Source organism: Phyllobates terribilis, unplaced genomic scaffold, assembly GCF_046119375.1.
Source record: "Phyllobates terribilis strain yellow unplaced genomic scaffold, ASM4611937v1 Scaffold_2__4_contigs__length_985480577, whole genome shotgun sequence".
Taxonomy (NCBI): Eukaryota; Metazoa; Chordata; class Amphibia; order Anura; family Dendrobatidae; genus Phyllobates; species Phyllobates terribilis.
Genome location: NW_027362762.1, coordinates 443592852 through 443619563, shown reverse-complemented (window position 1 = coordinate 443619563; position 26712 = coordinate 443592852). Strand labels below are relative to the sequence as shown.

At 42.8% G+C, this 26712-nt stretch overlaps 1 protein-coding gene across 5 annotated transcripts; it reads right to left on the bottom strand.

Moving 5' to 3' along the window:
* Nucleotides 1–326: 326 nt before the first annotated feature.
* Nucleotides 327–25866, bottom strand: RAD51D (RAD51 paralog D). 5 transcript variants are annotated; one of them, XM_073665461.1, is made up of 12 exons: nucleotides 25806–25866; nucleotides 25437–25502; nucleotides 24898–24999; nucleotides 17204–17265; nucleotides 15969–16087; nucleotides 14650–14731; nucleotides 10178–10312; nucleotides 4543–4638; nucleotides 3562–3652; nucleotides 3400–3470; nucleotides 1129–1287; nucleotides 327–759 (listed from the first exon to the last, which is right to left on the bottom strand). In XM_073665461.1, exons 3-12 carry the CDS (start codon nucleotides 24977–24979, stop codon nucleotides 679–681), a joined length of 978 nt encoding a protein of 325 aa, XP_073521562.1. In that variant the 5' UTR covers nucleotides 24980–24999; nucleotides 25437–25502; nucleotides 25806–25866; the 3' UTR covers nucleotides 327–678. The 5 variants fall into 5 exon arrangements, with proteins under 5 accessions (XP_073521562.1, XP_073521565.1, XP_073521561.1 ...); XM_073665464.1 differs by having other exon boundaries at nucleotides 25803–25855; XM_073665460.1 differs by having other exon boundaries at nucleotides 25594–25849.
* Between the last annotated feature and the right edge of the window lie 846 nt (nucleotides 25867–26712).

Sequence of the window (26712 nt, the reverse complement as noted above, 5' to 3'; positions counted from 1 at the left end):
GATCAAAAAAATGGTCCAGGCCATTTCGACACGACCAGCGATCTCACAGCAGGGGCCTGGTCGCTGCTACGTGTCAAACGTAGCGAGATCGCTGCTGAGGTCGCTGTTGCATCACAAAACTTGTGACTCAGCAGCGATTTCGCTAGCGATCTTGCTTAGTGTGACAGGGGCTTAAGACACACCAATTTTATAATCTCTAAAACATGTCTGGTTGGAGATCTGCCGTGTCAATGTATCTTTCGACAATAGTGAGTAAATCAATGTTTTCTATAACATATTAGTCGCATTATGAGCATGGTATATCAAGTTAAGAGACTGAGGAACAATTGTAGGGTTGCTGAAATATAGTCAAATATAGAATGACCTTTATTAGAAGGGGTGCTGAAATCAAAACTGGCTAAATGACGCCATGCCCCCTGAAGTTAATACATAACTAGTGTATGGGCACTTAACTTAGTTTGGTCCCATTTCTATATTTCATATGAAGTGCTGCATAGAACACCCAGTGTTATCAAATACCCAAATAATCAAGGATTACGTTAGCATGTTGCTACAGTCAAAAAAAACCCGATACAAATCAAAAATGAGTCCCACAAAATAATAGATTTCCATGTAATTTGTCCAAAGGAGTGCTTCAAATAGTAATTTGTAATGTCTGATTGGAAAGTCCTGATGAAATTACAATCCACAAGCGGTGCTCACGTTCTCATCTAATATTCCATAAAGTCCAATCTCCACTTCCACCTGTAAATTAGTGGGCTAAAACACAAGAAATATATTAGGTTACATATAGCTATATATACACAAAGTAAAAAATCCTTTTTCTTGAGAATGAGTACACATATTTACTGCTCTTACAAACTTAAAATGTGGAATTTCACTAAACAATAATGACCCGATAAAGAAGAACAGCAATAGCAGCATATAGAAATAGCAATGATTTTGGTGTATTTTAGGTGGCATACTGCCTTCTCTCAACAAAAAATAATACAACTGAGCTAAAGCTGCAGAATACTGCAGAACAAACTCCCCATACCATCTGCTCACCCAAGTACTACACGTATGCTACTTACGTGAAGACTAGTTGGTCACTCAAAACGCACAAATATCAATATTTAGTTCTCCCACCTGTCGAGAAGATTTCACCAATGACATTAAACGATTCCCATTCTGCTTGTTTCTCTCATCTCTGTGTATCTGAATTCGGGTACTGGGTACAAAGCTCCATGAGCGTCCCAATGCAGGCCGAAAACCAGCTGATCCATCTTTGGTAATGTGGTTAGTTACCTGGAAAGCAAAATCAACACTAATCAATGCGAACATCAGAATGACACCACCATAAGAGTGAAACCAGATGGCACGGTTCGCAAACCACGTCGACCTACGGAGGCCAATGGCTGCACGATTTATGGAAAATTGTGCCGACGTTGGCCACTGGGGTGGGTGTGGATTGTCAATGCACAGCCAGTCATATCATCTGGTTTCACTAATTTTCTACTGTAACAGCTCTAGAGGATTCCCTGATTAAAAATTCCAGCAAACATTGTCAGTTTGGTAAATGCAAGAAAGTGATGCCATCAGATCTATATTGCTGGGAGTTCTTAAGGGAAATGTCATAAAAAAAAAAAATTCTTTAAAAAATGTACATGTAAAGTATATTTTAATTAAAAAAATATTATATATTATATAATTTTTACAAGTAAACATTTGAGATATATATAATATCTCTGAAATGTGTACCTGTAAAAAATCTAAAGTGATTATTATTTTTTTTTTATATTCTCAACTTTTAAACATGGGGGGGGCACACCAGCTGCTGAAATTTGTCATGAAAACCTAGTGTAAAAAGTAAAAGTGGGCGGGATTTGCTTACAAGTGTGATTTCAATCCTCCCCTCCGCTCCTGGGCATTTGCAAAAAAAAATAAATAAGGGAGAATAAAGTTTTGGATCATGGAGCAGAGCCATTTTGTTGGTTACTGCAATGTGATACAGATGTGGACAGAGTCATCGAGGATTAGTCCATATAACAGAGGCGATTGATCCAGCACTTCCAATAAAAAATATATTTTTAATCAGAAAATTGAATCCATAAAAGATATATAATTCCATAAGAAATCCATAAAGACATATGGATAAGTGTGTTATCTGAGGAAATAGTCCCAAGGGAGATACATTGAAGGTGTTGGATGACGCGCTTCGAAGTGATACGTTTTATTGGAAGTGCTGGATCAACCGCCTCTGCTATATGGACTATTCCCTTTGGAACTTGGATCCGTGCACACCTGCATCTGTGAATAGGTGAGCTGATTGCCTACAATTTTTCTTAGTCATTGAGGATTGCTGGCAGAGCTGATTCTCTTAGTTGGCGCTGCTCACCGGTCTTTACAGAGATCAGAGTGGAGGAGTCATCATTGTAGCTGCAGCGCTCAGATCTCAGTTTAGCAGTCAGTATCACACAAGATAGGATTAGATACATGGCTCAAAGACAATTGCTGTGATTTGATCTTATGTTACTGCAGCACTCAGATCACAGTAATGAGCGCTCACCAGGTTCGGGCACTGGTGGTTACTTCAACCAGTGACGTTCTCACCATAGGATACATTCACAGCCACAATCTTGGTGCCCGGACCTGTGCTGTGCTCGCCGGTTGTTATTATTATCATCTGAGTGGAGCAGTCATGTTATTGTGGCCCTCGGAGAGTTCACAACTGAGGCAGCCACAATATAAGAGATGGGGTCAGACTCCGACAGCATTCTTCTATGCCTTCCATATTTGTGGTGTGTAAGTGTCGTGCTCTGAAACTTACACACCAGCAAACAACAATGGCTGCACTCAGCAACAGTCAAAAAGTTAATAACCACTACCCCATCATTTAATTTTATTTACTTATTAATAAACGGTTAAACATAAAGTTGAAACATTTAAAAAAAAAAAAAGAGACATTCCCTTAAAAAGTAACTAAGCCTTTAAAAACAGTTTTACAATTTTTTCTTCTTAATTGAAAGCAGATTGGTGGAGGGCTGGGTCTTGAGACAACCATGGATCGCTCAAAAAACCTCTGTGAAGTGCGCCCCTCAAGAGACATAGGCCAAAGCTACTGCCTGAGAGTGCAAACAGAGCAGAGTACAGAATCAATAGAAAACAGATACACACACGTATATATACTTTTTTCATCCTAATTGCAAGCAGGTCAGTGGGGGTGAAGTGTTCATGTATATGAATTGTATTAAAAATTTCACTCTTTTAGAAGACATTACATATTTCAACATGGATTTTTAGGTGTTCAACAAATTATTGTTTGGGTGCAACATCTCTCAGAGACAACCCAATCTCAAATCTGGATGTTTACTGAACTCCCACTCCCGGGATGCCAGAAATGTCGTTTTCCGCACTTACAAGTACTGCTAAGCTGAAATCATGTGCAAGTGTTTGTAGTTCCTTTGCTATATACATCATAACAGCCATTCCTAGAACAGTAAAAACAGAAAGGTTTTTCATTTTTTCCCCAATAACACAATTCTAATCCTTGAAATGTAAACAGAAATTAAATAAACCCACCTTCTGTCTGTTTGCCCCCCAGTAATGGGTATATGACTGCACACGCTGAATCAACCACCACAAGTCGAAGTGTCTCTCCAGATCTTAGTAGCTAAGAACATAAAGAAGGTAATTATTTACATATATAGCTTTCACATGCACACATCATGTGAAAAATACCAAAAGACATCTACATTTAAAACTAAACTCCAGGCAAAGCCAACAAAGGCCACTATCACACACAGATGGGTAAACCTGACCAAAAGCGTGATTCACCCTTTCTTGACCAAAGTTTTGGGCCCTTACTTCCAGTATGAAATTTTACCTTTTGCTGTAAGATAATTGCAGCAAGGTCTGTCACTCAAAGAATGGCAGGTGATATATATGCAATGACAGCCAGAAAATGTCACAAAAGCAATATCATTTATGAAGTGATAATTCGTACCTTAAAGAACAAATTCTGTCATTTATGGCAGCCTGAAGTCTCCAAATGATAGTAGGATTACAGGCTGTCATAAAACTGTCCACACTGCAGTCACAGCAGGTCAGTAGCTATTGATTGCAAAAAGAACTAAACTGATTGATTGCGGTACTAACATTTAAGAAGGTTACTGCCAGGGCTGTGGAGTCGGTAAGCCAAACCTCCGACTCCTCAATTTCCATGAATCTGACTCCCTCATACATGGCTCATGTTAAAGTGATGAATTTACTGCAGCACAGATTCATCTCAGCTAAAAGTCTAGACCCTTAGATCAGGAATAGGACAGACACTTATAGGACATTTCATAACTTTCCCAAATTCTTATGAAAAAATATTCCCCACAAACTGCATTGAACTACTCTACCCAATTTATTATATATTTTAGGAGTTGGAGTCGGTCCATTTTATACCGGCTCCACAGCCCTGGTTACTGCTTTTAAGCAACTTGTTAATATATTCACAAAAACTGCACCTGGAAAGCTATATATGTGTTCTGAATTAATCTTTAGACTCATCCATACCTGCTGGGAAAAGCTGTGTCTTACATCTTGCAGTACATCTAAAAGTTTGTAGGCATCAAATATGCGGATCACCTGAATTCTTTCAAGAGATGCAACCTGTAATCAAGAGAAAAGAAATGCTATAATAAAATCATACATATATCAATAATATTAGTGTGTCATATCAAGAGGACAACAGGAAGCCAGAGACAAGAAAAGATGGCATACTTTACCAAAAAGCCAATGAGAGTAAGGTAGTCATTGAAAAATCCCTGGAAAACACTTTTGGGTTAAATTTTTAACTCCTATTGCCTTAATCCCTTCCCTCTGCAGTATATAGCGTAACTTTTAGTCTCCTTTGAAGCTCAGAAGAAAACGGATCTTCTAGGAGTATCAAAATGTTAGTAAGGCTGTGTGCCCACGATGCGTTTTTTAAGCGTTTCCGCAGCGGCAATAACGCTGCAGAAACGCTTAAAAAACGCATGGTAGAAGGCCTGCCATGGTCCCCAATGATAATCCCCATGTGCTGTGCACATGCTGCGGAAATTTCCGCTGCGGATTATCATTGTGGAACAATCCGCAGCACTACCAATTATTTTGCGGAAGCGCTGCGTTTTCGCCACCATTGACTTGCATTGGAACACATGGATTCCGCATCACTGTATATGTAGATGCACATTCCACGCATTCCAATGTGCAGATGGTACCCGGGTCTAGAGGACAGGAGACTCTCCTCCGGACCCGGGTACCACAGAAACTGTGAAAAAAAGAATAAAATAAAAAATAAAGATTATATTTACCTTCTGGCGGCCCCTGCTGCACTCGTCCTTTCATGCCGGCAGCTAGCGATGGACTGAAGGACCTGCGCTGACGTCATAGTCATGTGACGAGTCACGCGACGCTGACGTCAGCAGGTCCTTCAGTGTACCGCGATCTGCCGGCAAGGGAGAACGGAGCGAAGCAAGACACCGGGGGCCATCAGAGGGTAAGAATATATTTATTTTTTACCATTCTTTTACGGTCACACTATATAAATACATGCTGGTTGCATGGATTTATATAGTGTGACCAAGTTGACAAGCACTTTCCAAGTGATGCTAAAAATCGCTTGGAAAATTTTACAGAAAATCAACCAGGAAGATTTTGCTAGTGGTATGGGGGTGAATGGATCATTGGATAATAAAAATACTACCTATTTCATAGTAATCAAATGTGCTAACATTGAGAAATCAAGCTTTAAACCACTATGCAAATCAGCATTGAAGTGCAATAGGGGCAATGTTGATGCATTCCAGCTGCATCATCTTTATTACTTTCTGCCTCTCCTTGACTGACTGCTCCACCCTCTAGTATACACCGTGTGCAGAATTATTAGGCAAATGAGTATTTTGATCACATGATACTTTTTATACATGTTGTCCTACTCCAAGCTGCATAGGCTTGAGAGCCAACTACCAATTAAGTAAATCTGGTGATGTGCATCTCTGTAATGAGGAGGGGTGTTGACTAATGACATCAACACCCTATATAAGGTGTGCTTAATTATTAGGCAGCTTCCTTTCCTTTGGCAAAATGGGTCAGAAGAGAGATTTGACGGGCTCTGAAAAGTCCAAAATTGTGAGATGTCTTGCAGAGGGATGCAGCAGTCTTGAAATTTCCAAACTTTTGAAGCATGATCACCGAACAATCAAGCGTTTCATGGCAAATAGCCAACAGGGTCGCAAGAAGCGTGTTGGCTAAAAAAGGCGCAAAATAACTGCCCATGAATTGAGGAAAATCAAGCGTGAAGCTGCCAAGATGCCATTCGCCACCAGTTTTGCCATATTTCAGAGCTGCAACGTTACTGGAGTATCAAAAAGCACAAGGTGTGCGATACTCAGGGACATGGCCAAGGTAAGGAAGGCTGAAAAACGACCACCTTTGAACAAGAAACATAAGATAAAACGTCACGAATGGGCCAAGAAATATCTTAAGACTGATTTTCAAAGGTTTTATGGACTGATGAAATGAGAGTGACTCTTGATGGGCCAGATGGATGGGCCAGAGGCTGGATCAGTAAAGGGCAGAGCGCTCCACTCCGACTCAGACGCCAGCAAGGTGGAGGTGGGGTACTGGTATGGGCTGGTATCATCAGAGATGAACTTGTGGGACCTTTTCGGGTTGAGGATGGAGTGAAGCTCAACTCCCAGACCTCCTGCCAGTTTCTGGAAGACAACTTCTTCAAGCTGTGGTACAGGAAGAAGTCGGTATCGTTCAAGAAAAAGATGATTTTCATGCAGGACAATGCTCCATCACATGCATCCAACTACTCCACAGTGTGGCTGGCCAGTAAAGGTCTAAAAGAAGAAAAAATAATGACATGGCCCCCTTGTTCACCTGATCTGAACCCTATAGAGAACCTGTGGTCCATCATAAAATGTGAGATCTACAGGGAGGGAAAACAGTACACCTCTCGGAACAGTGTCTGGGAGGCTGTGGTGGCTGCTGCACGCAATGTTGATCGAAAACAGATCAAGCAACTGACAGAATCTATGGATGGAAGGCTGTTGAGTGTCATCATAAAGAAAGGTGGCTATATTGATCACTATTTTTTTTTGTTTTTACATGTCAGAAATGTTTATTTCTAAATTTTGTGCACTGATATTGGTTTACCTGGTGAAAACAAACAAGTGAGATGGGATTATATTTGGTTTTTATTAAGTTGCATAATAATTCTGCACAAACAGATATCCTTCTAAAATAGCCAAATCTAAAAAAATCCCACTCCAACTTCCAAAAATATTAAGCTTGGATATTTATGAGTCTTTTGGGTTGATTGAGAACATAGTTGTTGATCAATAATAAAAATAATCCTCTAAAATACAACTTGCCTAATAATTCTGCACACAATGTATTACGGGTTTGGCATGAGGAGGCAGTTAATTGAAGATCAAGGTGGTGCCACACGGGGACTAATAAATAACCTGAAGAAGTCAGAGTGCGTTACAACACTAAGGCTATGTGCCCACGATGCAGAAATGCTACATACTTTTTACGCTTCTCCCTGGCAGGAAAAACGCACACAGATTTTACATGCATTTTTCCAGCCAGGTAGAAGCGTTTGTCAAGCGTTTTTACATGCATTTCTGCATGCGTGTTATCAAGAGCTTTTCCAAGCGATTTTAGCATCACTTGGAAAAGTGCTTGACAACTTAGTCACAGTATATAAATCCATGCAACCGGCATGGATTTATATAATGTGACCAAGTAATAGTTAAAAATAAATAAGAATGGTAAAAAATAAAGAATATACTTACCTTCCGATGGCCCCCGGTCTCCTTCTCCAATCCGTTCGGTCTCCCCGGTGTCTCGAGGTGGTGTGAAGGACCTGCGATGACGTCATTGAGTCATGTGACAGGTCACGCGACCGCCGACGTCAGAGGTCGCGTGACCTGTCACATGACTCAATGACGTCATCGCAGGTCCTCACACCACCGCGAGCCGCCCAACACATCGCACGCATCTATGGTACCCAGGTCTGGATGAGAGTCTCCTCTTCTCCAGACCTGGGTACCATCCGCACATTGAACAGTGTGATATCCGCTTGTGCAGATGCAGTGATGCGGATGTCACGCGGTCCAATGCAAGTCAATGGCGGCGATTACGCTGCGTGTCCGCAAAATTAATGGACATGCTGTGGATTGTTCCGCAATTAGAATCTGCAGCGGAAATTTCCGCAGCATGTGCACAGCACATGCGGATTATCATTGGGGACCATGGGGCACGTATTACCAAGTGTTTTCGCTGCGGAAATTCCGCGGCAGAAACGCTTGAAAAACGCATAGTGGGCACGCAGCCTTAAGGTTAGTGCCCATGATGCAGAGCGTTTTTGCCTCTCTCTAGCAGAAAAAAAAACGCATGCAGATTTACATGTGTTTTTTCTGCCAGGGAGAAGAGTTTTTTCACCGTTTTTACATGAGTTTTTTCAAGCACTTTTCCAAGCGATTTTGAGCATCACTTGGAAAAGTGCTTGACAAGTTGGTCACACAATATAAATCCATGCAACTGGCATGGATTTAGATTGTGTGACCAACTTAGATGCTTTAAATGCTGCATCTATAGTAAAAAAAAAAAAAAAAAAAAGGAAGAGAATTAAAAAGTTAAAATACTCACCTCTCTCCGGTCTCCTCCCGGCCACGTCCTCTCTCCTCGGCGTCCCGCGGTGTACTTGCAGGACCTGCGGTGACGTCATTTAGTCAGCTGATGGTCACGCTATCGCTGATGTCAGCGGTCAGGTGACGGTTGCGTGACCATCAGCTGACTAAATGACGTCACCGCAGGTCCTGCAAGTACACCGCGGGACACCGAGGAGAGAGGACGTGGCCGGGAGGAGACCGGAGAGGTGAGTATACAGTTTTGTTTTTTTTATTTTTAACTTTTTTATAAAGCATGGTAGCTGGGATGAAGAGGAGTTGTAGTCTCCTCTTCATCCTGGGTACCACACGCACCACGATTACGCTGCAAATTCGCGGCCATTGAATTTAATTGAAATGCAGCAAATCCACATATACCTGCGGGTTTGCTGCGTTTCAATGTTCCTCAATGGCCGCGAATTTGCGGCGTAATCGCGGTAGAACTGGTCAGGCTGCGTTTTGCAACGCAATCTGAATTCGGCACGCTAATTAGCGCATCATAAGCACAGCACATCCGAATTCACATTGCTTTGCATGGCAGACGGTTTTACAAGTGCTTTCGCGGCCGTAAAAATGCCGCAAAAACGCTACAAGAACGCTATGTGGGCACATAGCCTTACAGGCTAACTTGCATGTGGCTTCAAAGCTTGATTTCTCAGCGCTGGCTCTTCAGATTACAAAAAAAAAACAAGGGATAATTTTAACTGTAATTCTAGGACCTATAATAGCCGTACCTTTGGTGTCAGTAGTAAAATCGCTCTGTCATGTTCCCTTTAATATGCTGAACAGATCTTATTCCAACCTATAGTCTCAAGGCGGTGTTACTAAGCTAGTCTGCTGCCTGAACTTGAAATTTTCTTCAGTATAATTTTCCCAGAAACAGAATTAAAAATACAAAAAACAAAACAGTACATCTAAAAGTGATTTAGATGTGAAATATCTTGTAAAAAATCTCTGAGCTCCCCTAATTCTGCTGCTCTTTTCTCTTTTGCGCCACATCACTCCAATGCAGAGATATTTATGTTTGTTGCTTTTGGAGTTCAGTATGTGAAATTTCTGCTTGCAGTGGTAATTTCATCAGTCTTTTTTATGGCTGTGCGCTTTCAACCCTCCCTCCAGATGCTGCCAGTCACAGCTGGGCACCTGATCTAGCAGTTTCAGACACTGCCAAACTATGACTGGCAGTGTCTCAGAGGGGTGAAAGTGTATGCCCCCAGAGAAAAGTCTGAAGAAACACCAGTTCACCTGCAAGAAGAGATTTCACATACTGCGCTCCAAAAAGCAATAAATGTGAATAACTGCAATGGAGATGTACAACACAAAAAGGAAAAGAATTGCACAATAAGGGGAGCTCAAGGTATTTACAAGGTATTCATCTCAATTGTTTTCAGCAAGTGATAGGTCCTCTTTAAGTCCGGACAAGAACACAGTTTCAGTTTGGAAGTCATTTAATATGTGGCTTGATTACTTGACATATTGCTTACCTGTTCATCCTCATGTTGTGTCTTGCCCTGAATTAATTGCAGAAGCCGAGTGCCAGTGAGGCCCCCGGTGGTGTCTATGTAACACACTCTCTGCTGTAAACTGGTAGCAACATTTACAGCAATGCTCTGACACAACTAAGAAACAAAAATATATACATTTTGTAGAAAAAAAAACTGTAACGAAAAAGGTGAAAAGAGTAAGCAAATTTAATATATTTAATTTCTGACATATTAAAAAAAACAGTAAGTTGCTGCTGTCAGGTGCATATGTACAATAAGGTAACAGAAATTTTGATCAATATAATTCAGATTATGAGACCCAAACAATTGCTAGAAAAAGGTGTGCAATCTATTTGCTGAGCATAGTGCTCCCTAAAAACCATTTACAGAGAGTAAAAAGTACATAAAAAGTATAAAGCCAATATATGGCATCCGACAGTCTGAATGGGAATGATTGTTCTCCTTCAGTCTACATATTGCAGGCGGTCTCTACATATAAGTCCTCGCTGATTAACACTTTTAGAAAGTCCCTTTGACATATCACACCTATCTGAAATAACAGTTACCCATTAAAGGGGATGGGTCATCGCAAAAATATCTATTTTTAAAATCAGGTTTTAATGTTAAACATATTAAAAAAAAAATCTTGCAATGTTCTGACTGTGTCTAAGCCTTATGCTAATTGGAAAAAGGCTGGAGAAACAGTATAAAGTGCAATATCTGAAATAGGGTCTTATCTGGTGATAGAGGATAATAGGGTGTGAGAAGGTGCTCACTTGATAGGGTTGTGTGAAACACAACGATTATAGTAGCTCAGAAATGTCAGCTGCTGAAAGCCCACAATGGAGAGCCGACGAACAACAGAAATGGAAAGAAATGGGTTAACTGCGCTGCTGATGATGACCAATGGAAGAATCCAGGAGACCGAAGAAAATTCTGTGCGGTTTATTATCAACACGTTTCGAAGTCATCTGACTTCTTCATTGGGACAACCAAACCTGTCCTTCATATGGCTTCTGCTAGAATGTATGTACTGTACAGAAGAGATCAGCAGCCTCATTAGCATTTCATAGACAGGATTACAATGCAAAGTAACACCTCTATGTACACCAGATAACACAAGATCCATCACAATAGGTGATGCCTCTCCTTTCCCTGCCTTCTCAAGGACTTTTGCCTAGATAAGGCATTCTCAAATAATGCTTCTATACAAAAGATAGGGTGTAAAGCTCAATTTACATTGCAAGATAATCGTGAACAAGCATGGTTAAGCATTATCTTTCTGTGGAAACAGGCTGCAGATCACCCAATGAACGAGCAAAACGTTCATCGGGTGAAATCATGTTTTGCACAGCACAAAAAATCATCACTATTGGCAGGACATCGTCCTGTGTGAACAGGACTCGCAATGCCAAAACTATGGCAGCCTATGTGCTCTGAGCAATCTATTACAGATCGCTCAATGCACATACCGTATTTTTCGGACTATAAGACGCATATTTTTTCTCAAAAATTTTGGAGGAAAGTGGGGGGTACGTCCAATATATGCATACATACATATATATATATAGATAGATAGATATATATGTAAAAAGAACTGACCAGCACATCCTAAATGTGAACAGGTGCAAGCTGCAGAAACTGAATAAGATATATAAAAAGAGGGCGCAGCAGCACCAGCAGTACTCCATTAAGGCCAAAATACATAAAGACAATAAAAACATTTGATTTAAACTGTGCTATTACTCAATAAACTTTACTTACAAAAAAACGGAGGTTCTTAGCGCATAAATTGGCCAATTCATGTATGTATATATATATATATATATATATATATATATATATATATATATATATATATATATATATACACACACACACAAACACTGTGGCTGTGGGTGGAGCGGCAGCGGAGTGGGGCACGGGAGGCAGTAGCCACTGCTGCACCCTACACTGTGCCTGCTGCTAAAGAAAATGAATACTCACTGCTCCCCACGCCCATGGGCGTGGATTGCAGTAAATATTCAAAGAATTTAATAGCCGGCACACAGACCGCAGAGAGACAGCAGGAGACGTGCTGAGCGTACAGTGTGCGCGCTATTACGGAGAATGAATGGTCACTGCTCCCCACGCCCATAGTCCCGGCGTGAGGAGCAGTGACTATTCTGGCAGACCATCTCACAGTGTGAGGGCGCATGGCAGTTACGCCATGCATGGCTCACACAGTGAGATCCCTGTCGGCAGCAGAGCAGGACGTAGCACTGGAGGAGAGGAGGTGAGTATAATTGTTTATTTTTTTGTGTGCAGCCTGATGGGGATCAGGGGGAGCCAAGCATACCAGGATGAGGGGTGCCAAGCATACCAGGAAGAGGGATGAGGGGGCCATATACATACCAGGATGAGGGATGAAGGGTGCCATACATACCAGGATGAGGGATGAAGGGTGCCATACATACCAGGATGAGGGATGAAGGGTGCCATACATACCAGGATGAGGGATGAAGGGTGCCATACATACCAGGAAGAGGGATGAAGGGTGCCATACATACCAGGAAGAGGGATGAAGGGTGCCATACATACCAGGAAGAGGGATGATGGGTGCCATACATACCAGGAAGAGGGATGAAGGGTGCCATGCATATCAGGATGGGGATGAGAGCCACGTATAACAGGAAGGAGGGGGCCATATATACCAGGATGGGGGATATTAACAGAATTGGGGGACATTACCCTAATAACAGTGTCAGCAGCAGACCCCCCCCCTTAACAGTTCATCATGACCACATTTTTTGCTTACATTTTTTTTTCTATTTTCCTCCACTAAAACCTAGGTGCGTCTTATGAGTCTCATATGGTCTGATGCGTCTCATAGTCCGAAAAACACAGTAGTTTACTTTCGTTTGCCTGTGTAAACGGGCATTTAAACGACTGCCGATTGGTAAAAGTTCCCAATTGCCAGTCGTATTGTGCCACGAGTCGGTCACTGTAAATTAATCCTAAGTCAGTCTATTGCTACTTATGTCCATGTGTGCAAAAGGAGGCAAGAGTCTTACATTAGTCCAAGTGGCCATTGTTAGAATTGTAGGATTTTTTTTGTCTATAAGGATAGTGACAAAAAAAAAAAAATTTGACAATTTTTTTTAAATACATGTACTATAAAACCCTGATTTAAACAATAGATCATTTTGTGGTGACACATTCCCTTTAAAGTAAGATTTCATAACAAAGTCTTAGGCCCCAATTCATCAACGCGATTAAGACATGAATCTGGCATAAATCGCTTTGAAAAGAAGAAAAAATTTTATGCTGAGCGAAGTTTGGACGTTTCCATGTCATGTCAGCTTTGCCCAACTTCGCAAAAATGGGCGGAACTGGAGTGGGACAGAGGTGTGACACCACAGTTCCTCTAATTCATGACTTGTCTTAGGGCTGTTTCACACGTGCAATTCAGTCCGATATCGGATCGCAATGCAGTAACTGGCCGCGGCTTTCCCAACCTGAGCATGACAGCTTCATATATTTCTATGAAGCTGTCACGCTCAGGCCAGTGTCTGCATTGAGATCAGACATCGGACCGAATTGCATGTGTGAAACAGCCCTTACTCTGACTGGAGTAAGATTTGTGGAAAGAATCAGGAGCGTCTGACTCCAGCACAACTCCTCATTAAAAGTGCAGTGAACATCACTGGTCTTGATGAATCGGGGCCTCAAGGCCCTAAACCCCTTCAGATGTTGCTTATCTCAATGCTGGAAAATCCTATTTCCTATTCAGACAAGAACACATAAAGAGAACCTGTCTGGTGATTCATGCTGCCCAAATGGCGGGCAGGATGAATCGCAGCCTGGCTGCATGACTCCAGCAGGTATATTATTCTCTGAAAAACGATACTTTGGTTTCTGCCTATGGTCCCCGGTAGAATTTTCAATCTAGTCTGGCACTACTCTCGACCGGCTCTTCCAGTCGCTGTAGAGGTGATTGACAGGTCTCTCCCTATGTACACGTGAGGAAGAGACCCGTCATCTGCAGAGGGGCACCGAACTAGTCTTGTTTCCGGCTATGGTCCTCGATCAGATCTTCAAAATATACTTTCTTTGAAACACTGGAGCATTTCTGATAAAAAAAATACATATAACTGGCTGCAATTCATGCTGCCAGTGGTTTGGGTAGCATGAATCGCCTGAAAAATTCTCTTCCAAGTATTCATGCTTGGTACATGCTTCAGCTCAGGCCTGCAAGAGGCTGATGGGATCTCGACTTTACAGTGACAAAGTAAATATATATTTTTTTTATGGAGGAACAGGGACAAAGCCAAACAATGACTTATATAATCAGAAAACACCTTCAATAAAGGCTTCTTGTAAACATGCCAAACATTTTAGGACTTTCTGCAGTTTTGGAGTTGTGGTTTTAATAATATTTTAGCAATGATAAAGTAATAATTACAAATGCCCAAAATTGTTTTATTTCCAACCTGTGTTTTACCACTGCCAGGTGCCCCTGCAATCTCTGTGACTTCTCCTGTATATAGACCCGAATCCAAGAGGAGGTCTAGTCTGCATAACAAAGAACAAAATGAATATAATAAATACAATATGTGCGGTATAATACTCTTTGTCCGGTCTTAGGCTACAAGTCTGCAGTCATTCGATATACCTGCAGATGTGTGAATCCTCACATCACACACTGCGCACAGTTAGGATTCTCTGGTAGCGGCCGCACGTGATCGCAAGTATGTGATTTGCATACATGCAGTCATATGCCGACTGGATAGGCGCGGCCTCACTCAATCCAAGTGTATTAATCGCAGCCGGACAGTCTAGTTGGAATGTGGCTGGAAGTATGCAAATCACATACTTGCGGTCACATGCCCACAAGTCTACAGTCACACAGAGTCACTGCACACTTGTAGGCTAAGGCTAGACAACCCCTTTAAGTGTGTACACAGGATGACTTTAGAGACCACCAGCTTCATTTAAGAGCAGGTTATCTATTCTACATGCACTACCCTAAAAAGTTGTACTTTTACCCTCTGAAACAGATGACACAGACTTCATCATCTTTATGACTTTTACTAATCCCAGGGGATTAGGAAATGATAGGAAAATGCAATAATTTAACTGTACCTGATTTTTCAGAAGGCAAACAGCAGAATTCTAGGAATGGCAGAGTTTTCCCTTTTGTCCTCTAGTTATTTCCTCCCCCTCTATTAACCTCCTGTGTTCAGGTCCCTATCACTTTCAGGACAGCAGTGTGATATTTCTCCCCCTGGAGTAAGGTGATACCTGGTAGAAGAGGGATGATATTTCCTCTACCTTTCAGAACCTCTGTTTACATTGTCACATTTCTTCCATGCAATTAATCAAAAAACAGTGTCACCAATAGGAAGAAAGACTTTTACATGGTGAATACTGAGCAGCAATGTCTAATGTAGACTGATTATTCACCTAGGTTTCACACTGTATTAGCTTCACATGGATATGTAAAAATTCACGTAGCCACTCACTACCCCATGGCAGGGCAATACAGAAAATATACAATCTTTGTAGCGTGCCAAACTTTTAGGTAATGTACCTGAAAGCCTTCTATTCCCAAGTGAAAAAAAGAAAACTACAGTTCCTCATTTTATTTATTTTTTACTAGACCTGTCCCAATAGTATCTACAATCAGTGCCAGGAGACTATTACTTCCCCCACCACCGCATTTTAAGTATAACAGAAGACCCAGGAAACATTTAATGGCTTTTAGTATGCATTTCAAAGTTTCCCATTACTTTACACTGCATCCTCTTACTTCTTGTTGCCGGTGGGAAGGATTGCTTTAGAAGCTTTCAGCTCTTCGTATAAATCTGCTCCATTGGAAGGGAATGCAGAGTACTGAGCAAGCAGCACACGTCTTACAGCCACAAGGGTCTAAAATAAAATATGTCATAGAATTATCATATTAGCTATGTATTAGTGCCTTCATAAGGAGAATTTCTCTAAGCTGCTACATTCCGCTTCATAAATCCCTGGCCCAACGCTATCAATAAAGAACAGACGAAGGGTTTTTTATTTATTTATTTTACTCACTTATATAGCGCCATTAATTCCACAGCGCTTCACAGACATCAAGATCACTGTCCCCATTGGGGCTCACAATCTAAATTCCCTATCAGTATGTCTTTGGAGTGTGGGAGGAAATCAGAGAACCCAGAGGAATCCCACGCAAGAGAACATACAAACTCCTTGCAGATGTTGTCCTTGGTGGGATTTGCAAGGCTGCAGTGCTAACCACTGAGTCACCGTGCTGCCCTGTGACATATGAAACCCTACAAAGTCAGCTAGCAGCAGACAAATTCATATTAGACTAATGTCGGCCAAGCCCACTTACATTGACAGGTTTGCCCAACAGTCTGTGTACCGGGGTCCCTGAAAGATGATGTAAGGATCCAACATATCTGATTTTGGATTGCTGATCCTTTTGTTCGCTAAGAGATAAGCTACTACCAGAAATGACTGGCATCGGCTCTCCTATGTAATAACACAGGAGTCCTCCTGTGTATGGAGGATTCAGGCAAACTACCTGCTGGCCATACCATCGCAAGGCTGACAGCTATCTAATGTGTATGGGGGTCTTTAGATGAAGCTCTGGATGACAATCAGGTATAACGGACTGTTTACAATGCTCACATAAATGGAGAAAAATATCAATGACTCACCTATAATTTATTTTTGATCACGATTCATAGTGCTATTGTAAAAACTACGATCAGAAATTTAAAGACTGTTCATACTGCGGTTTACTATAGAGGCCCATTTAGATGGGACGATAATCAGGAGATTCCTGAGCCTCTCAGGAATACTCGTTTCTCGATTATCGACCTCATTTGTCAGGTGAGATGGTTCTGCTCTCCTTGGAGCCAAGGATAGGTAACGCTTTTAAACAGCTGGTGAGCCACAGATTAGGGAACACTGTTCTATCTTCATGGGACTGCAAATGGCAGCAATGCTAAAGGGATACAAATTCATTGTCAGACAGTATTTTACCTTGTATGAAAGACAGCATTTCCTTGCAAGCTCCTCTAAATCAGATGCCACCAAATCAACCACTACAAAGAACGGGGAAGAAAAAGTACATTTTGTAGTTACCGCAATAATAACCATTTCTGATCACTCTCCTATTACGAAACCATTTATCCCTGGTTATCATGACAGCCCATCCTACCACTGACAAATTACAGCCTCTAAGAGGAGAAAATAGACTGTGATTAACTACAGCTCAGCTCCAAGATTTGGCAAATTCTCCTGCTTGTAAAGTGAGAACTGCACAGGATTAGAAAAACATGGCTGTTTTGTTTCAAAAATACTGCCACACCAGTTCACATGTTGTGCGTTGTATGGCAACATTACCCCAATTGCTTCAATGGAGCTGAAGTACAATAGCCCATGACAGATGTGGCACTGCGTTTGGAAAACAGCAGCCTTGTTTGTCTACTCCTGTATAATGCCTTTATATACAGTACAAAGTAAACATTTATCAAACCTTTGCCTTAAAGGGGTGGTCTGAAACGAACAATTAATTTCTAAATATCAGTCCATTTTATGGAATAATCAGCTCTCTTTTCTAATATACCTTAATTAAAAATTCCCTATTGTTCCTTCACTACTAGAGATGAGCGGTGTTCGACTAGAACTGTTCGCCAATCTCAAATTCGAGCTGTTTTGGGCGGTGTTCGAGTTGTTCGACGAACCCGAACGATTTGCAAAAAATTCGGCTGTTCGAGGTTATGTTCGATAACTGTTCGTGCACCAAAAGCGTGTCCTGCATGTCTGGCGCTATTTTGAGCACCAATCATGCAGGGATTGCCTGCCACTCACTGTAATGCCACAGCCATGGTGTTTGTGGCATTAGAGTGATTGCCCAAATCGATGGGAACTGTGCTCACAGTGAAACATGAAAAGCGGCAATTCAGCAGCGGCGTACACCGGTACCCGACAATTTAGAACCGAAAGAATAGAGCTTCACACATAGATTAGATAGATAGAAACATGTCAGTCACATATATATGAAGTACAGTGACAGTGTTGATTACTGTACTTGTCATTTAGTGTAAAGGATTTATTAAAACAAATATTAGTGTTTCCATGCACCGTCTCTTTAAAAAAGCCGGCCGGCAATTCAGCAGCGGTACCCGACAATTTATAACAGATAGAATAGAGCATCACACATAGATTAGATAGATAGAAACATGTCAGTCACATATATATGAAGTACAGTGACAGTGTTGATTACTGTACTTGTCATTTAGTGTTAAAATAAAGGATTTATTTAAAAAAAAATTGGCGTGGGGTTCCCCATAATTTTAGGCTGTAGCGGAGGTTAAGCAGATGGCTGGGGCAGATGTTTGAAGCCTGGGAAGGGGGTAATACCCACGGAGCTTCCCAGGCTACTAATATCAGCCCCCAGCTGAATACCTAGCCTTTACTAGCTATTAAAATGGGGGACCCCCCAAAAAATTGACGTGGGGTCCCCCCTATTTTAATAGCTAGCAAAGGCTAGGCAGACAGCTGGGGGCTGATATTAATAGCCCAGGAAGGGTGCCATGAATATTGGCCCCCTCCCAGGCTAGAAACACCAGCCGTCAGCCACCCCAGAAATGGCACATCCATAGGATGCGCCAATTCTGGCACTTAGCCTCGCTCTTCCCACTGCCCTGTAGCGGTGGCAGTGGGGTAATAGGGCTGGGGTTGATGTCAGCTTATAATGCCAGCTGACAGCAAGCCCAGGTTAGTAATGGAGAGGCGTCTATAAGACACCCCCATTACTAACCCCATAGTCAAAGTTAAAAAAAAAACACAACACCCAGAATAAAGTTCTTTAATTGAAATAAACACACAATTCTTTATTGTTCTAAATTAAACCATACTTACAATCACGCCCATTCCAGCTGAAGCCAACGATCCCCTGCAATAAAAGTAAAATAATAAAGCAACATCATCCTTACCTTTCCATGGTTCCCACGACAGCTTCAGCTCTGCTACATCGAGATGACAGGCTGGACCGCAGCAGAAAGCTGCCATCCAGCCTGTCATCCTGCAGACACTGAGAAGCGCAGGCTTGCTTGCGCTCCTCAGCGTCTCTCTGTGACGGCATCCAGATGAGCCGAGTTCATGTCCAATGAACTCGGCTCACCTCATGCACGTCACTGACAGCGTGGGAAAATTCTCACGCTGAAGCGCTGAGTGCAAGAGAATTCTCCCACGCTGTCAGTGACGTGCATGAGGTGAGCTCATGTCCAATGAACTCAGCTCACCTCATGCACGTCACTGACAGCGTGGGAAAATTCTCCTGCACTCAGCGCTTCAGCGTGAGAATTCTCCCACGCTGAAGCGCTGAGTGCAGGAGAATTTTCCCACGCTGTCAGTGACGTGCATGAGGTGAGCCGAGTTCATTGGACATGACCTCGGCTCATCTTTATGCCCTCACAGAGAGACACTGTGGAGCGCAAGCAAGCCTGCGCTTCTCAGTGTCTGCAGGATGACAGGCTGGATGGCAGCGTTCTGCTGCGGTCCAGCCTGTCATCTTGATGTAGCAGAGCTGAAGCTGTCATGGGAACCATGGAAAGGTAAGGATGATGTTGCTTTATTATTTTTCTTTTATTGCAGGAGATCGTTGGCTTCAGCTGGAATGGGCGTGACGGTAAGTATGGTTTAATTTAGAACAATAAAGAATTGTGTGTTTATTTCAATTAAAGGACTTTTTTCTGGGTGTTGTGTTTTTTTTAAATACTTTACTAGAAATTCATGGCGGTCATATCTAATATTGGCGTGACCCCATGAATTTCGGGCTTAGGGACAGCTGATAATGCCAAGCTGGCCCTAACCCCTTTATTACCCAGTGAGCCACCGCATCAGGGCCCTGGATGAGTTGGGTACAGCGCCAGAAGATGGCGCTTCTATGAACGCGCCATTTTCCGGGGTGGCTGCGGACTGGCTGGACACAAAAATAGGGCGAAGCCCCACGTATTTTTTTTTTAATTATTTCATGAAATTCATGAAATAATTAAGAAAAAAAGGCCTTCCCTATATTGTTGTGTCCGGCCAGGTACAAATAGGCAGCTGGTGGTTGGGGGCAGCCCGTTCCTGCCTGCTGCACCTGACTGGACACAAATATAGTGCGAAGCCCCACGTCAATTTTTTTTTAATAATTTAAAAAAATTTAAGTGGGGCTTCGCACTATATTTGTGTCCAGCCAGGTACAGCAGGCAGGAACGGGCTGCCCCCAACCACCAGCTGCCTATTTGTACCTGGCCGGACACAACAATATAGGGAAGGCCTTTTTTTCTTAATTATTTCATGAATTTCATGAAATAATTAAAAAAAAAATACGTGGGGCTTCGCCCTATTTTTGTGTCCAGCCAGGTACAACTAGGCAGCTGGGGGCTGGAATCTGCAGCGCAGGGAGGCCCAAGCTTTCTGGGCCCCCCCCCCCCGCTGCAAATTGCAGTCCGCAGCCACCCCGGAAAATGGCGCGTTCATAGAAGCGCCATCTTCTGGCGCTGTACCCAACTCATCCAGGGCCCTGGTGCGGTGGCTCACTGGGTAATAAAGGGGTTAGGGCCAGCTTGGTATTATCAGCTGGCCCTAAGCCCAAAATTCATGGGGTCACGCCAGTATTAGACATGACCGCCATGAATTTCTAGTAAAGTATTTAAAAAAAACACAACACCCAGAATAAAGTCCTTTAATTGAAATAAACACACAATTCTTTATTGTTCTAAATTAAACCATACTTACCATCACGCCCATTCCAGCTGAAGCCAACGATCTCCTGCAATAAAAGAAAAATAATAAACCAACCTCATCCTTACCTTTCCATGGTTCCCATGACAGCTTCAGCTCTGCTACATCGAGATGACTGGCTGGACCTGCAGAACGCTGCCATCCAGCCTGTCATCCCGCAGACACTGAGAAGAGCAGGCATGCTTGCGCTCCTCAGTGTCTCTCTGTGACGGCATCCAGATGAGCCGACAATGAACTCAGCTCACCTCATGCACGTCACTGACAGCGTGGGAAAATTCTCACGCTGAAGCGCTGAGTGCAGGATAATTTTCCCACGCTGTCAGTGACGTGCATGAGGTGAGCTGAGTTCATTGGACATGAGCTCACCTCATGCACGTCACTGACAGCGTGGGAGAATTCTCCTGCACTCAGCGCTTCAGCGTGAGAATTTTCCCACGCTGTCAGTGACGTGCATGAGGTGAGTTCATGTCCAATGATCTCAGCTCACCTCATGCACGTCACTGACAGCGTGGGAAAATTCTCCTGCACTCAGCGCTTCAGCGTGAGAATTCTCCCACGCTGAAGCGCTGAGTGCAGGAGAATTTTCCCACGCTGTCAGTGACGTGCATGAGGTGCGCCGAGTTCATTGGACATGACCTCGGCTCATCTGGATGCCGTCACAGCCAGACACTGAGGAGCGCAAGCAAGCCTGCGCTTCTCAGTGTCCGCGGCATGGCAAGCTGGATGGCAGCGTTCTGCTGCGGTCCAGCCTGTCATCTCGATGTAGCAGAGCTGAAGCTGTCGTGGGAACCATGGAAAGGTAAGGATGATGTTGGTTTATTATTTTTCTTTTATTGCAGGAGATCGTTGGCTTCAGCTGGAATGGGCGTGATGGTAAGTATGGTTTAATTTAGAACAATAAAGAATTGTGTGTTTATTTCAATTAAAGGACTTTATTCTGGGTGTTTGTGTTTTTTTTAACTTTCACTATGGGGTTAGTAATGGGGGTGTCTTATAGACGCCTCTCCATTACTAACCTGGGCTTGATGTCAGCTGGCATTATAAGCTGACATCAACCCCAGCCCTATTACCCCACTGCCACCGCTACAGGGCAGTGGGAAGAGCGAGGCTAAGTGCCAGAATTGGCGCATCCTATGGATGCGCCATTTCTGGGGCGGCTGACGGCTGGTGTTTCTAGCCTGGGAGGGGGCCAATATTCATGGCACCCTTCCTGGGCTATTAATATCAGCCCCCAGCTGTCTGCCTAGCCTTTGCTAGCTATTAAATAGGGGGTACCCCACGTCATTTTTTTGGGGGGTCCCCCATTTTAATAGCTAGTAAAGGCTAGGTATTCAGCTGGGGGCTGATATTAGTAGCCTGGGAAGCTCCATGGGTATTACCCCCTTCCCAGGCTTCAAACATCTGCCCCAGCCGTCTGCTTGACCTCCGCTAGAGACTAAAATTACGGGGAACCCCACGCTAATTTTTTTTTTAATAAATCCTTTATTTTAAATGACAAGTACAGTAAGCAACACTGTCACTGTACTTATTATATATGTGACTGACATGTTTCTATCTATCTAATCTATGTGTGAAGCTCTATTCTTTCTGTTCTAAATTGTCGGGTACCGCTGCTGAATTGCCGGCCGGCTTTTTTAAAGAGACGGTGCATGAAAACACTAATATTTTTTTTAATAAATCCTTTACACTAAATGACAAGTGCAGTAACCAACACTGTCACTGTACTTCATATATATGTGACTGACATGTTTCTATCTATCTAATCTATGTGTGATGCTCTATTCCTTCTTGCCTAAATTGTCGGGTACCGGTGTATGCCGCTGCTGAATTTTCCGGCCGGCTTTTTTAAAGAGAGTGTCTTCTGAGCAGTTTGTCAGCTTTTGGACACCTTTGAAGGTGTTTTCTATGTGTTTCTATGTGTTTTTGTTTGCCTGCCATTGGTTTTAACGGTGTTCGACGGTGTTCTAAGGTGTTCGACGAACTGAACCGAACCCGAACACTACGGGGGTGGCTCAACACTATTCACTACTAGTATCTAACTGCTTTAGTTTTTTTTTTCCTACTTTCTCTTTGTGACGCTTCGCTTGAGAACCCTCAGTGCATGCTGGGATACTCAAATGAGAGACATCCTCAGAGGGCAGAGGCTGCGGTTACTGCCACAGCCTCTTCCCCCACCCTGAAACGTAGCATCACCAGTGATGTCTGTTTCAATTGCTGGGCTAGTCCCTGCTCTACTGAGCATGCGTCGGTTGTCAATTCCGATCTATGCTCAGTAGGTTCTCGTTAGGCTATGTTCACATGTCCAGTAGAGATCAGTTACAACGGATCCAGCAACAATCCACTGGCAAAAAAGTTGTGCAGACACAACTTTTTAGTCTGTTTTTAAATAACTGATCTTTGCTGTAACCGTTTTTTTTTTTTTTTTTTTTAAACATTAAAGTCTATGGAAAACGGATCCGTTAATCAACCATCTGTTTTTCTTTCATTTGTAACGAATCCGTTTTTTGCTTTCTGGATCAAAAATGTAAATGAGGTTATGATACCAACAGATTGCAGCTGGATCTGTTCTAACTGATCACTATGGGACAACATAGTCTTACCGTGTACTTTTTAATGCAGTGACAAGTGTGCTCCCTCGCCGGCTCTGATGTGAACTGACGAGCTGGCAAGAGAGCATGCTGTCAGTGCATATTATAAAATTATCTGGTGAGTAGACACCAGCCCTGCCCCCACAAAGGACATCAGAAAGGCGAAATAAAACGGAAAAAAAAATCCTCTTATTCTGTTCTACAGCACCTATTACATTGTGTGTCCAGTTTAACATGAAAAATTAGGTTAAAGGTCCTCTTTAATTTGCTCCCATAAGGTTTAATAAAGTCAAGTAATAAGCAGATGGTAGAAATACAGTGAAATGAGCTGGAAGAAAATACATGCTATTTTACGAACATAACAGAACTTTTAGGATAAAGCTAGATGGTGCATGTGACACAATCATGATGTGGATGATGAAGTCAACAGCATGGGGTTTTTGCATAAAAAAACATGGTTTCACAGGACATTTTTTACATAATGACCCTAATTAAATTAAATAAGGGCAATTTAATCAACCTGGCACTCCTGCAGTAATGAAACAGCTAAACAACTACTTACAATCAATTTCACTACACTGCCCACTGTTGGGCACTTACACTCAGGGGGCATGTGCCCAGTAGTGTGCACAGTCAGGATGCATGCCAAGGCATCTGTCCACCATAGGGACCTACTGTAAAGAAAAGTATATTGCATGGTACACGTTTCTTTACAGTGACCCTCTGTATAGGAAACCACAGTCTGCTGTGCTTTCCTATACAATTAAACAAGCAGTTTGCAGTTGCATACCGGATCGAGACTGAAAAGACAAACGCTTAGCCTGTCTGATGAAAGGCTTCCAGCATACGCTGTAGGTCAGGTGCTCAGACGCAGTGTGCATCTAGCCTCAGCATGTTCATCTAAGCAACAACCTCAAGCAGTCAGACGCTCGTGTTTTGCTGAATCTGAGATAACAGCGCTGTCTGATTTTACTCTTGGGACTCATTCAGATGATAGTTTCTAGACGTGATCTGTTTTTCACGGACTGAACTGTTACCTATTATAGTCTATGTGGCTGTTCACATGTATGTGTTTTATGCAGACTGGGTGGACACGAAATCACAAAGACCTGTCCAAATTTGATCTGAGCCATGGATCAAACTTGCTAGTGAAAGTATGGGTCCCTATACAAATCTGACAACAGATGCCATCTGTGTGCTGCCTGTTTTTCACTTATTGTTTCATAGGAGATACTTGAGAAACCGCAGTTATTTTTTTCATACTAGAAAACCTGATGGTGAAAAGATCCTCTGTTGAAAAAGTGAGTGGTTCCCAGCTCCAAGACGGAATGGGAGGTCAGGGGGTCCTACCTGTTCTCACATGGTTCTTTTTCAGTACAGCAATAATCTCAGCTGTTAGTCCAGGACAAAGTCCTTCTCTCAAAATCACCATTGCAGCAGGTGGGGTTATACCTGTGGATGAATGGTATGAAATCAGTCATAGAGCAGTGAAGGGTGTATGTGAGTGGGCTGTCCGTCCGGGCGCCGTGTCGGGAGCGGTCACTGGACCAGCAACCTGCACCTCCCAATGACTGGAAGCGAGCGGCTACAAGGAGGACATAACTTCACTTTCTCCCTGTAGCCGCCCTTCTGATTACACTGCTGAACATGTATTCACCTGCAGATTACCACAGTGCCTGCAGGTAAAGACATTTCTTTTGCTGACAGGTTCCCTGAGCGACAGCGTACACTCCAGTCATCTCCCCCTGGCCACGGGCTTGATGATCGGTGGAGGACACAGTGTCTGGCTCACAGTGGGGTTCTAGTAGTGGGAATCACACCCAACTAACAATATTTGTAGATCTGAGGACCGCTTTATGGCTGCAGAATGGAGAGGACAGTAACTTTACCACAGAGCAGGCAGGGGAAGGCGTATTCCACGTCTCCATCCTACAGCTGCGCCGCCTGCATTCCGCCTATAATATAAGACACACGTTAGACACCTGACATAGAGGCAGTTATGGCCACGCATCCTCCCTGCACCAGTATCACAGCACGTTCACTCACACAATAATGGCATGTCAAGTGTCCTAGGGAATTACCCTCTAAGCAATTCTCTAATAAGAGCACAAGTAGAAAAGCAGCCCATAAATTAATATGTACTCATACACTACAGCACTTGTGCCACGCAGCTATTGTTCGGTGTTATCAGCCTAGGCAAATGCAAATGAGACAGGACAAGAGCGGCTCCCCAAATACATCAGCGCAGACACTACAACCTCCAGACTTGAAGGACCTTCCGTGACGTCATGAGCACGTGATCAATTGTATGGATGGGAGGAGTCAGCTCACATGGTGGAGTTACAGTAGTCGGAGTGGAATCTGTGCGAGCCGAAGCAACAGGAACTTGCCGTGTGCAATTTGTGTGTGCAGTGTACGGACTGCTCCTGACATGGCTGAAGAAGAGCTTGTGCAATACATAATGTGTATGCAGCAGAGCTGTATGTGTGTATACATAATGTGTATGCAGCAGAGCTGTATGTGTGTATACATAATGTGTATGCAGCAGAGCTGTATGTGTGTGTATATATAATGTGTATGCAGCAGAGCTGTATGTGTGTGTATAGATAATGTGTATGCAGCAGAGCTGTATGTGTGTGTATAGATAATGTGTATGCAGCAGAGCTGTATGTGTGTGTATAGATAATGTGTATGCAGCAGAGCTGTATGTGTGTGTATAGATAATGTGTATGCAGCAGAGCTGTATGTGTGTGTATAGATAATGTGTATGCAGCAGAGCTGTATGTGTGTGTATAGATAATGTGTATGCAGCAGAGCTGTATGTGTGTGTATATATAATGTGTATGCAGCAGAGCTGTATGTGTGTGTATACATAATGTGTATGCAGCAGAGCTGTATGTGTGTGTATACATAATGTGTATGCAGCAGAGCTGTATGTGTGTGTATACATAATGTGTATGCAGCAGAGCTGTATGTGTGTGTATATATAATGTGTATGCAGCAGAGCTGTATGTGTGTGTATATATAATGTGTATGCAGCAGAGCTGTATGTGTGTGTATACATAATGTGTATGCAGCAGAGCTGTATGTGTGTATATATAATGTGTATGCAGCAGAGCTGTATGTGTGTGTATATATAATGTGTATGCAGCAGAGCTGTTTGTG

Bases quoted from the DNA above. Each gene is read 5' to 3' on its own strand.
- RAD51D (XM_073665461.1), bottom strand. From the start codon at position 24,979: ATGGTGATTTTGAGAGAAGGACTTTGTCCTGGACTAACAGCTGAGATT. The intron at 3,471-3,561 runs GTGGGTTTATTT...TTACTGTTCTAG, and splicing joins GGGGGGCAAACAGACAGAAG to GAATGGCTGTTATGATGTAT. The intron at 1,288-3,399 runs GTAAGTGCGGAA...TTTGCTTTCCAG, and splicing joins ATTTCAGCTTAGCAGTACTT to GTAACTAACCACATTACCAA.